This window comes from Tiliqua scincoides, chromosome 3, assembly GCF_035046505.1.
Source record: "Tiliqua scincoides isolate rTilSci1 chromosome 3, rTilSci1.hap2, whole genome shotgun sequence".
NCBI classification, from domain to species: Eukaryota; Metazoa; Chordata; class Lepidosauria; order Squamata; family Scincidae; genus Tiliqua; species Tiliqua scincoides.
Window position 1 is genome coordinate 194,872,073 of NC_089823.1, and position 12,204 is coordinate 194,884,276.

The 12,204-nt window shown below is 38.7% G+C and overlaps 1 protein-coding gene across 6 annotated transcripts in view; it reads right to left on the reverse strand.

Moving 5' to 3' along the window:
• Positions 1-1,638: 1,638 nt before the first annotated feature.
• The window catches only part of ARMC8 (armadillo repeat containing 8), a 70,770-nt gene continuing 60,204 nt past the window's right edge, over positions 1,639-12,204 (reverse strand). For all 6 annotated transcript variants that reach the window (XM_066620451.1, XM_066620453.1, XM_066620452.1 and 3 more), the window contains 8 exons: positions 10,803-10,889; positions 9,205-9,297; positions 8,567-8,716; positions 8,075-8,170; positions 6,194-6,289; positions 5,768-5,840; positions 4,613-4,706; positions 1,639-3,680 (listed from right to left, as the gene is read on the reverse strand). In XM_066620451.1, the coding sequence (XP_066476548.1) occupies positions 3,647-3,680; positions 4,613-4,706; positions 5,768-5,840; positions 6,194-6,289; positions 8,075-8,170; positions 8,567-8,716; positions 9,205-9,297; positions 10,803-10,889 (723 nt within the window). In that variant the 3' untranslated portion in view covers positions 1,639-3,646. The remainder of the gene's footprint in view (positions 3,681-4,612; positions 4,707-5,767; positions 5,841-6,193; positions 6,290-8,074; positions 8,171-8,566; positions 8,717-9,204; positions 9,298-10,802; positions 10,890-12,204) is intronic.

A 12,204-nucleotide genomic window follows, 5' to 3' on the forward strand; every position in this document is an offset into this window, starting at 1 on the left:
ATTCCACTGTGAATTATACACAGAAGCATGATACACGCAAAATATTCATACTCACAGAATAGTGAGATGGTGCCTTCCCTGCTCATTTTCTTCCTATGGCTGAGATAATATATATTTTACTCTATAAGTTGATCAGTGCTCAAGTAAAATCTGTCCTGGAAATCTGATAAAAAACCTCATCCTGTACCAAGAACACAATGAGCACCACCAGGACCTGACTGATAACAGCCAGAGCTGACCAGAAAGAGATCTCCAGCTGGCCAACCAATTGCTTCTGTAAAGTCCATAGAAAGTGCATAAAAGATAACAGCCCTCATTCACCTTGCCATTTACCCCCCTCCATCAACTGATATTCAGAACACCAACTCCAAATGATCTGGAGGCTCCATTTAGATTTCATTACTAACAACTACTAGTAAATTAAATAATCCTCCAAAAATCTATTAAGCATTTTCCAAAGGACAATTAAGATCTTTTTTTGTTTAACAGGCCATCCTGCCTAACAGCTTTCTAACAGGGTTTATTTAACTTTTGTAATTTTTATCCAGAATTGTTAAATGTTAGGTTGCCGCAGGCTTCACAAGCATTTATTTTCAATTTCTCTTTTATGCAAGGTTCCCTAGTTTATTTGCTAGGAAAACACAGGGTATAAATATGCTAATGAAACAAAACAAATGGAAGACAGTTTAATGAATGTGTTAGTGGGCCAAGACAATTTTTCTTTAAGGGTTATAGTGTAGGAAGGTTTTGATTCCCATCCAGTTTCAAAGTCTACACCTAAAAACAGGAAGGAACTGAATACAGCTGAGGTTCACTTGCCTCACTTATCCAGGACACATGGGTCAGTGTATGTGTTAAGCAGGGAACACATACAAGGTGCTCCTATGCCAAAGATTGTTGCCCAGTTGGAGGAATGCTTTAACAACATGACCCAGGTTAAAGGGTTAAATATATTGGTATAAGGATGGGCTTGGAGATCTTGCGATCACTCCTAGCTCCCAAAAACATTTCAATAGGTTTTTCTGGGTTTTATTAAGTAAAACACCCCTATCTGTTACTAATCTAATTGTTACAAGGGCTTGGAAGGGTCTCCCAAAATAAGTCAATTGCAGTTTAGCAAACATGGGGAAAAAGTAGATTTTTGTTGAGTAGATTGTTGAGTAGGAAGCAATTGGTATACATAAAATGGTTGTCGAAAACAGAATAGGAAAGAGCATGGTCAAAAGCCTGATTCCCTTCACTCTGTCCTAGAACTATTAACACACACACCCAAATTCAGTTATTACACAGTCAAATCAACATGCAAAATTATAAAGCAACCACTAACGTTGCTGAACAGATATAAACTGTGGCTGACTCCTTCATTCTCAACTACTATGAGGATTAGAAAAGGGGTTTAAAATTAAACCCTTGCCTAATTTTGAGAATTTGTGCAAGCCAGTCATGACAACATTGGGTAGAAATCTGAGAAAAGAGCCTATTCATTAGCCTGAATGGAGTTAACAACAAGGTATAGCTAGTTGTGCACACTTGATTTTTACTGCATTCCCTATTCTTAAACACAGTTGCACTAATTTTTTCATTAAGAAAACAAAAAATAAAATAAAAATGGGGCCAAGTCATGTGAAATATGTTTTCCAGTAAAAGGTCTTTTTTTTATTTACAGTGTTTTTTTTCTATTTGTACATATTTATAGCAACATCAAAAAAGTATTCACAATGAGTGCAAAATGCCACTTCATTATCACCTACCATCCTAATATTTCATCAACCTTTCCCCAAACATTACCCAGATTGTCTTAGCATGATTTCTATCCTTCTGGTACATACAGGGCCACACTATTAAAAAAAAGTTACCTCCAAACTGAAGATGAAAATTTGCACATCTCAGCTGTCTTCACCACAGTTTTAGGCATACCTATGTTTCAGAGTAAATGGATATGTATATGGGTGATGTAGGCATCACTACAACATTGGAAGTGCATGTGTAATAATAATCCAGAGTGCAAAAGCAGCAGCCAGGCCAAAGAAGCCCTCCCTTCTTCCCACCCCTTGCTTTGGAGAGTAGATTTGGATTAATCTGACAAGGAAGTGATTTTTCTCAGTATTATTAAGGCTACAGTCACTTTAATGACTTAAATAAGGCTTAGTCTCTGAGATACTAGTTAGCAGGTGGGCACACTCTGTGCAGACCTGCAGTAGTCCAACCCCAACAAGCTTGTAGCAATGACACTGAGAAATGACATCACTTACTACTATCCCTGAATTACTATTACTTGCCTTTCAGAGTAAATCAGTAACATTTAAAATGTATATAAAAACTCTGGTGTTATTTTGCAATCTCCCTCCAGTTCACTAATATTTCCAACAGGGTCCCAAATGCTTAATGTTTGCCTTGACATGATCAGTGTGATGCAATGCGATACAACGACACATGTGAATGTTCATTAGCATTGGGATGACAAAAATGGTGAGTGAAATGAGACACTTGGCCTCTGGACTGGCACTTTTCTTCTTGGACACAAATGTCTACGTGGATGACAGAAAACTATTTGGGGAACCAGAAGGCACAAGGCCAATGGCAGGCATTTTGCAGAATTAAAAATCTTGTATTAATCCTGCTCTCTCCTGATGCAAGAAATCTTTAGTCCCACAATCATGCACTTCTGGAACAATACGAGGGGGGGGGGGCTGGATTTGGGATGCAATTTACAGTCAGATATTTGATGGGTCTCTTGTCTCAGGTTTTCTACCATGTGGTTCCAAACAAGAGCAGCCAGTTTTCACAATATCCATCACAGCTTCAAGTTCTCTACAAATGATGCAGAGCTTAATAAATGGTATTTTTCTGAGGCAGCAGTGGCACTGGCACAGGGAACAACAGTTTTCCTTGCTTGGTAAACCCAACTGGTATGATTTCCACAAGTTCAACCTTGGTATCATCTAAATGCCCTACCTCGGGCTCTCAGAATTTTGCTGTACCAAGTCCAGGGAGTGGGAGCTAGTAACACATGGCAGTAGGAGACTAGCTTTAGTCATATTACACGTTCCATCAGTCATCTAGATCTCACTTCATTTTTGTTTCAAAAGAGGAAGTACAGGTACATTTAACTGAGGTTTACAAATGCATATATTTTACTTAAAAACATTCATCTGTTCAAAATAAACTTCATGGGACAAAACTGTTTTTAAATAACATTTCAATTCAAATCGTATATAATTCTTTAAGTTTTCATACAGCAAAGAATGATTAACCCTCGAAAATCTGTAGAAAAAACACAAAAAAGGAAAACAAGCTCTGAGGTATCACACCCACCCAGACACAGCCATACACTGGCTGTGGTATAAGCAGAAAACTGTAGGCCCAATGGGGGGAAAAAGATGATTGATTGTTCTTGTAGAGTTCAGGCAGCTCAGAAAAATACATCCCAGAATAGTCTTCTGAGTAAAGGAACTACCTCAATAAAGTCCTCAAGTGCATTGGAGACCTGATCACTTAAACTGCTCCTGCCAAGCAGCTCCCTGCACCTGAGAGAAATGCAGCCCAAGGTGCCTTGTGCAAAAGATAAGGAATTAGGTGCAGCTATTTCCCGTTATTCCTCATTACATAACTTTGAGAGTTGTACAAAAGTTCCATTTGTCTTTGATCATGCAAGATACTGCTGGAGTGCTGTCTTTGCCCTGTAATGAGAAACCCTGTATCAGTCATTGAGACAAGTAAGGCACATTCATGCAGACTATAAGATGCTTAACAAGGTCAGTAACATAGCAGAAGCCTGAAGTACAACAGAGACCTTTCACAAAATTAAAAGCTCATCTTTCTTCTGAGGTACTCTGAAGGAATGCTAAAAATGAAGCTGCTAACAGAGAACAGACTTGGATTCCAAACTCAAATGGACCACCACATAAGCCTACAACATGACAGGAACCAATGCATCTCCCTGTATACTATGTCAAGTTGCTGCTCCAAAATATCAACTGAAAGAAGCTATTGATTTTAGGAAGGCTGTGTAAAGCTCTGAAAGCCTCTAGAGCAGGCTTTCTGCTTAGGAAGAAACAGTTTTGGATGACAAGTGCATAAAATCAAATGGACACCAGTTAAAAATTACAAGAAAAATTGAACATAGAGACTATACGTAAAGGCATCTTTTAGGTGGGCATTTAATATATGTACTGCCATTTGCTTGGGGAGGCACAAGAATATACCATAGTAAACCTACAGCTGTATGCAGGCATAGCTATTTTTAGTGGGAGACAGAAAAAACCCAGCCCCTTTGTAGTATTAAACCAAAGTAAATATCCCAAAAGGTTATTCCCAAGGACATTTCACATTTCACTATCATTGAAACAGGGACGATTCTGCAAGAAAATTAATAACCCATTTCTGTCAGGCCCAGTGTACACTTTTGGTCCCTGTTGCGTATATGCAATGCTGGGCTTCAACACAATGCCTTTTGCTTCAACACAATGCCTTCCACAAATAGCTCTGAACAGTCAAATCCAAGTGTACAAAAATCTACCCTCATCTAAGTATAGCACTCATATGTATATGGACATGCATCTTTTAAAACAGAGATGCTTCAAATCTGGTTTTGGAGTTTTTTTGTACTCACTTGTCACAAAGATTTGGATCTGGTGACTGACTCAGTTTGTGCAGAATATCTACTATTCCAATATCTCTGAGTTTATCCTGACGTTCTTGGGAACCTAATACAATAAAATAGTTGGAACATTACTATGTGATTTGCCAAGACTGATCAGAGGGCACTAAAGTATATAGTATAATGCTATACAAAGGGAAAGGGACTTTTGCAACCAGATTTCCAGTAGCTATCCACAAATGTAACATCTTCTCCTATGTGTATATAGCACCATCTGTGAAATAAAGCCAGCACCTTCTTTGGCCCTTTCATCTACAAACTGAACAATCTCACTTCAAGCAGTAATATGTTCCTATCTCATTCTTAGCTTCCAGCAAAATGCATCACATATGCTAGAAATTTCAAACAAATTTAAAATGATTTTAATGATTTTAAATGATTTATTAAGTTTGATGTACTGAATTTTATTGTTAAATAAAATATCTCATCTTATGGAATTTTTTTATCTGGATGAATGGACAACCCACAAGTCTAGCATAGGTCACCCAAAGTGGATGGGATCAAAGTCAGCTAGTAAGCTGCTCTGTATGATGGCACAGAAACTGCGAAGACAAATCGTGCTAATACAGTTTTTGGTTTTTTAAAGTTGGACCCACTAGGTGGATTGTGAGCCCATTTCAGGTGGGTCCCCATTCATTTCAAGGTGTATTTTATTTTTAATATATTAGACTTGATACTCCCATGATATGTGACTGCATTTGGGGAAAGGTCATAGATCTGTACTTTTAAAAGGCTACTATGTTTATGCTTTTAACCATAATTATCAAGGGGGCTTATTCCAAGGTAAGTATGGATAGGATTGCAGCCTTTGAGATTTTAGGGGAATGTTTTAAAAAGAGATCAACAACTGCTTGGGAAGGTAAGCAGGGTCCTTTTTTAAAAAATGAATTTTTAAACTTATGAACTTTTAATTTACTTAATTTGATTTTATTGTGTCATATGGAGGGTGTTAAAAATTTTGGCACTTGATGTCATCTCTTGCCATGACATCATGTCCAGTCACTTCCGGTGGGTTCCAACAGATTGCTATTCTAAAAAGTGAGTCCCAGTGCCAAAACATTTGAGAACCACTGATCTAGACAACACAGACACATCAGATCTATTTACCTTCTTCTTCATTCCATATAAGGTTAGATACACAAAACATGGCAGCCAGCTGAAGTTTAGCATTCGAGTGACTCTAAAATGAAACAAAATACACATTTTGCTGATTATATTGCTTTAATGCTTTATTTAAATCTCTCCCATTTTGTCATAATTTTTATTTGATTTTGTTTATGGTCCTCAATTTTGAAATTTATCTCTTAAGCAAAATGTTTTACATTGAAGGGTAGGGCATAAGTACATTAACACTAAATGTGAGCTGCTCTCCAAGGTCTCAGGCAGTGGCACTTCCCAGGAATTAACACCCAAGTTCCTTTCAACAGGAGATGCCAGAGACATCTGGCAGACAAAACAAGAGCTGTCTCAATGAGCTATGGCCCCTCCTTAAAAGTTTTTTCAGTAGAAAAAAAATTATGAAATGTTACATACCATGTAATACTTAATTTTTTGCAAGATATCATCATTTGTCATAATAAGCTCCTTTGCTGTTGTTCCATCTGCTATGTTGGCAAGTATACATAATGTCTGGGGGGAAGAGAAAAGGGGGGAATCAACATGTAACATAAAACAATCTCTCTCTCAGAATGATGTTTTGTTGATATTCCATGACATTCCCTCAAAAGGCCTCACAGCTTGCTTGCCTCCAAGACAAGTATCCCACACTCTTGTGGTTGCAAGTAATAGTGCGTAAGGGATGAAGCTATGAACTCATGCAGAAGTTACAATCCCAAGAACAATTTTATGCAGCAATTCCCAAACTGTTGTAATCCGTGATGCTTGAGATGCTGCATTTGCTCTGCCCCGGAAAGTGCTCTGCTCCTGAAAGTGACTAGCAATGATGTCACTGCCAGTTATTTCCAAGTTTGGAGGCTCAAATGCCTCCACAAACAGCAGTAAGAGGACCAGCGCGGCCAGGCTTTTCTGAGAGTGTGATTTTCATGCGCTGGATCTCATCCCACTGCACCAAACCTCCAAGCACTCTTTGGAGCAGCGTAGCATGGTCTTCCTGCAGGGGCAGTAGGCAGCCCATGACACCCCGGCAAGTGCCATGCAACGCCCAGGGACGTCACAATGCAAGGTTTGGGAATTGCTGTCTTTATGGGTAACAATTACTGTGTGGTTGTGAGCAAGAATTCCAAGTATGAGCTATCAGCTGCACAGTTTCACAATCTACTCCCCATACCTGGGAAAACACCACCTTCACAAGACTACAGCATCATGCTTAATAAAACTATCTTATCTGAGGAGTCATAATACATGATGTAGACCTGTATAAACAATCAGTTCCATTACAGAGCTCAGTGCCAACAGTGTAACACAGACAAAAGGTTTCAAAGAGTTAATGCAAAGTGGAGAACAGATTGCTCTTCCCATCTTATATTCTGCAAATGCAGTACACAAGACACATGAAGCAGTATCCAGAGTTACTCTTCTTTGGCAGCAAGAGCACCTTCATTTGGAGCAAGCAACTCCAGAAATTAGTACTGTGCACATAACTTAGCATTGCAAATATCTGAGCTTTCATCTATCTTAAGACTGTCTCCAGGGTTTAAGGTTGTAAAGTGTTAAATCTAGGAACTAGGTGGGGAAAAGCAAGAAGAGCACAAGAGGATCAAACAAGATTTCCACTGGTCAGGGCTTCAGTACTAGACACATGAGGACCTCTAAGGAACTTCACTGAGATTAGAGGAAGATCTTTCAAATCATGGGCAAGAGATGCTTCCTCTACAGCCCTGTACTGAGGCCCAAACAGTGTGGAATAAGTTTGTTTTCCTTCCCTTTTGTCCTTGAGACTCTGAAACTTCCATGTATCTTGATGTAGTCACCTCCCTTCCCACATCCAAGGCATTCTGCACCTGTGAAGGCTATGGGGTTGAAGGGCAAGAGGGCAAGCAAGCTTCTCTCTCTCTTTCTCCCACAGCAACCAAACCATCAGAGAGACTTTAGCTGGGCTGAAGGGAAGCAAGCAACAGGAATACTTAAATTCAGTCACCCAAACTTTCAGCCTCCAGCAGTTTTGGAGGATTTGTCTTTGGATTTATCTTTAAGGCAAGGATAAGAAACCCTGCAGAACTTCCCCCCTCCCATTATGGACCTTTCATTTCTGCATTCTCATATTTAGTAAGTAGAAAAAAGACTATATGTAATACTCAAAACTATGAAGTAATTTCATAGAGAGGCTATCAAATTCAGGTTTTCAAGACAAATAATGTTGCTTATTATGGCAAATGGAGTTTTATTTAGCATGAAGCAGGCACACCGTGTTCATACTATTCTATACGTACAATTTAGCACAGCCATGCATAATACCTGTTCTTTGACTTCTACATTGTGCTCGCCTTCCAGAATGAGGGTCACTGCTTGCATAATTTGCTTTCCATGAGTGCTTATTATCTGATCTATATGCTGCCAAAAGTTTAAAACATAAAATTAGCAAATGAAAGATTAACAGACAAGGCACAAAATAATCTGATAGACGTATTTATGTGTCTGATTCAGTACTGATCCTATATCTGGCAAGAGACAAAGAACTATCTGTTTCCGCCTCTCAGGCTGTACTTGCTTTCACTCCATAAGGCTCAAGAGAATGTGGTAACAGAACTCCAGGACAGAATTCCATCCTTGTCATTTGCACAGCACTTTTGTACTGTAGCTTGGGCAAGGACTTATGATTATCAAGGTAAACCCACTTCACTGTGAGTAGTATATAATCATACAAGCTACAGCACCTTATAGGATCTAGCTGCTGTTTATATTCTGAAAACAGCTTTTTTAGAAGACTGATTCATGGTTTATACTTACAGGACGAGTAGACAAAAGGTTTCTAAGTAGTCCCAGAGTCTTCATTAGTACATTTACATCAGAATCAGAGAGTAACTGAAATAGCTGCTCTGTACTCAAGCCTCGTAAAATGTCTGCTTTGATCTTCTGTTCTGCTTGAAATGCCATATTCTAGAAGGACAGAGAAACCTAATCTTGTATTTGCAATCATTCCAATATTTTTCAAAAAAAGAACAAAAATTCATTACACCATCACCATGTGCTGCATACAAATGTAAAAAAAAATTATAATGCACAAAGAAACACTTCATAGTAGTAAGCAAGGTTCCCCGAAGTCTCTGAAATACATCCTGGGGCTCAAGAAATTTTATAATTTCTCTGCTGATTCTCATACGTTTCTTCTATTCCTTACAGTTTAATTAATTTAGCAATTGACTATCGGCTGAAAATTACTTAAAAAAATTAGTTTATTGCACATAAATATAAGTCAAAGAAACTGGTCATGTACACACACCCAGAATACAGAACTCTGCTAGCTTGAATGAGTGGATCTAGGTTTTACATGATAATACATGTCTCTTACTTTCAAGATTACAACAGTGTCATGTTAAGGAGTGATGGTGTGTACACAAAAATATCTGATAAACCTTAATTCTTACCATTAAAGCCCAAACTCCGTTCACTCGCAAAGCAAGATTGTCACTCTGGGTTAAACTACAGAGCAGTTCTATGGCTCCAGATTCTAGAATAGGCTATATTGAACAAAAACATACTCAATTAGTTTAATAATCCAAATTGAAGTTTACCAACCTTACATAAATATGAAAAGTTTTAATATTAGGTGCTTTGCCTATAAAACACATTCATTTATAATTTGGTTAAGATTCTGACTGCTGGGATTTAACAATTATCTAGAAAACCTGGGCAAAATTACCTTAAAGCAATGGTTCCCAAACCATGGATCGTAACCCAAACAAGGATCACGGAAAGGTGTTGGGGATGAAAAAATTTTGTTGATGTCCGGGTCCAGACTCACCTGGCACCAGTGGACCCGGACAAGCTGCTGCCAACGGCCTCCCTCTGTGGAGCAGGCCACTTTCGAAGTGTCAGACTTCAATGAGTCTCCAGAGTACGACGTACTGCCTCCCACAGTGTCAAGAGTCACGGCAGAGCAAGCCGCGAGTTCAGTGGGGGTGCCTGAGGCAGTTGAGTAAACAATCTGGGAATGTCCGACCCCAGTGTGTTAATTTTACCAAAATTGATTTTAAAATTATCATCATCAATATATATCAATTCTATGGGTTGCCCGACCTGAGAAAAAAACCGTATTTAGGGACATGATCAAAAACGTTTGGGAAACAGTGCCTTAAAGGCTTCATTTATAGATCCACTGATATATAAAACTAACAGTTTCCTAATACAGATTCAGTGATCCAAATGAGTGTATTCACCTATGTAGAAACATGTTTAATAAAAATGGATGATCTTGACTTTACCTCAATCACACTGACCTTGCAAACTCACGAAAAAAAATCTGAGCACATGACCATAACAGGGCAGGTAACAACATATGATCAATTATTAAATAAAGAGATAAAAAGAATTAGTATATGCTACCCTCTCAGTACTTTTTGCTCAGTCTTTCACATCTACTATGACAGACTATTATTTAGGTTCAACTTTGGAAGTTTATGAATCTGTTTGGATTCCTGAATTTTTTGGAATAGATCTCTGTTGATCTCGACTAGCATTTCTCAAACTGTGGGTTGCAACCTAATGCTTGCTGTTGTCCCGCTAAGCATTACTGGGAGCCACCTGAGGTTGCTTTCAGGTCATGCTGGGGCTGTGGTCCACTCCATTGGCTTCTGTGTGCCCCAGAACGCATTGGGGAAACAACCAGAAGCGAATTCCAGCTTGCACCCACAATTAGATCATTCAGTCTGCTCTGCTCTAGCTGCTGAATGCCATCAAGCAGATTTTAGATGGTAAACAACTTGGTGAATCTGGGCAATTGTTACTTAGAAGAGCATTTTGACCTATTGTGAGTTCATTGCCTCCTTTGGCAGAATAAGACTCCCGATACAGTTAAGAAGTTACGACAGTTAAACAACTAAAAGGGACCAGAGGGATGTCAAATCTCCGTAGGCTAAAACCAGACTCTCCTCACTTCAGCCCAGTGCAGATGATGAAGCCCACATGACTCACAATTTTGAACTGAAAAAAGTCACAAATATTTCTTCTTATTAATAAAACCAACCTCTTTACTAGGAGAAAATTCTAAGAGAAGATTGCATAGAGTGGAAGATGCTACCACTAGGATTTCATCTGGAGCATTTTGTAACACCTAAAGAGAGAAGAGAATTAAAACTATTGGTATAAAGAACTCTCCCCCTTTAAATGTTGGAATATAGTTTATAAAATCTAACTACACTTCTTACAGTCTCTAACCTTCCCTAGTTCAGGTTGTGAACACTCCTTCCCAGCTTAACCTTTTACCATTCACAGCTGGTATATTTCCCTACAACTGATTCTGTGGATACTACATTTTCCTATCCCAACAACAGAATCTTGGGAAACCAGCTCTTCAAGTGCCAGAACCACAAAGCGCTGCTGTTCTCTTGCCAGAAATTAAACCAGATGGAGACTCACCCTGATCTGAGAGGCCTAGTTCAAGTGGTCACCTCACATGAGTGAAGGAGTAACAACTGACAGTTCACTTTTCATAATTTAAAAATAGCATAGGTAATTACTCTTTACAAGTTATTTCATCTGCAAATTGGTGGCACACTCATCACAAGGACATTGCTACTGAACGAAGTCAGCACAGATTTAAGGAGCATCCACCCTCTGGGACAGCACTTTGCATATTCTGTGATATTGAAGGACTTGCTTACCACTACCACAACATGAGTACAGTGGTTCCTCGCAAGACGAATGCCTCGCACACTGAAAAACTCGCAAGACAAAAGTGTTTTTGTGATTTTTTCTGGTGACTCGCAAGACGAATTTTTCTATGCCGTGCTTCACAAGACGAATTTTTTCTATGGCCGTGCTTTGCAAGACGAATTTTTAAAATTAAAAAGTTGAAGTTTTGTGCTTGAAATTTTTGAAATCCTCTGTACAGTATGTATGCCTTTAAAGAGCACTTAATAAACACTTTGTAAACCAAATTTGACTTTGTTCTGACTTTTTTTGCCCATAGGAACACATTAATTAAATTTCAATGCATTCCTATGGGAAACCGCGCTTCGCAAGATGAAATTTTCGCAATACGAAACGACTTGCGGAACGAATTAATTTCGTCTTGCGAGGCACCACTGTATTATCCTTTTTTAAAAAAGCCATCACTACAGCCATCATTACGAACCAGGGAGATTTGTGGAAGTCTGTGACAAGGAACTGCTGTGTCAAATGTCAACGATAGGTATTGAGGTAATAAATAACTCAGTTGTCACTGACAATTAAAAATATTAATGCTAAAGTAAATGTCTAGAATAGGTAGCTCACAATTATTACACACAGATGTTACACTCAAACAAATCCATTCACTAATGAACACTAGTTAATTGGTCCCAGACCTTGACAAGTCTATTCCTAGATCCTTTGCAAGATCATGTTTTCAAACGAACAGCTAAGGTGTGTGTTACCAGAGGTGTGAT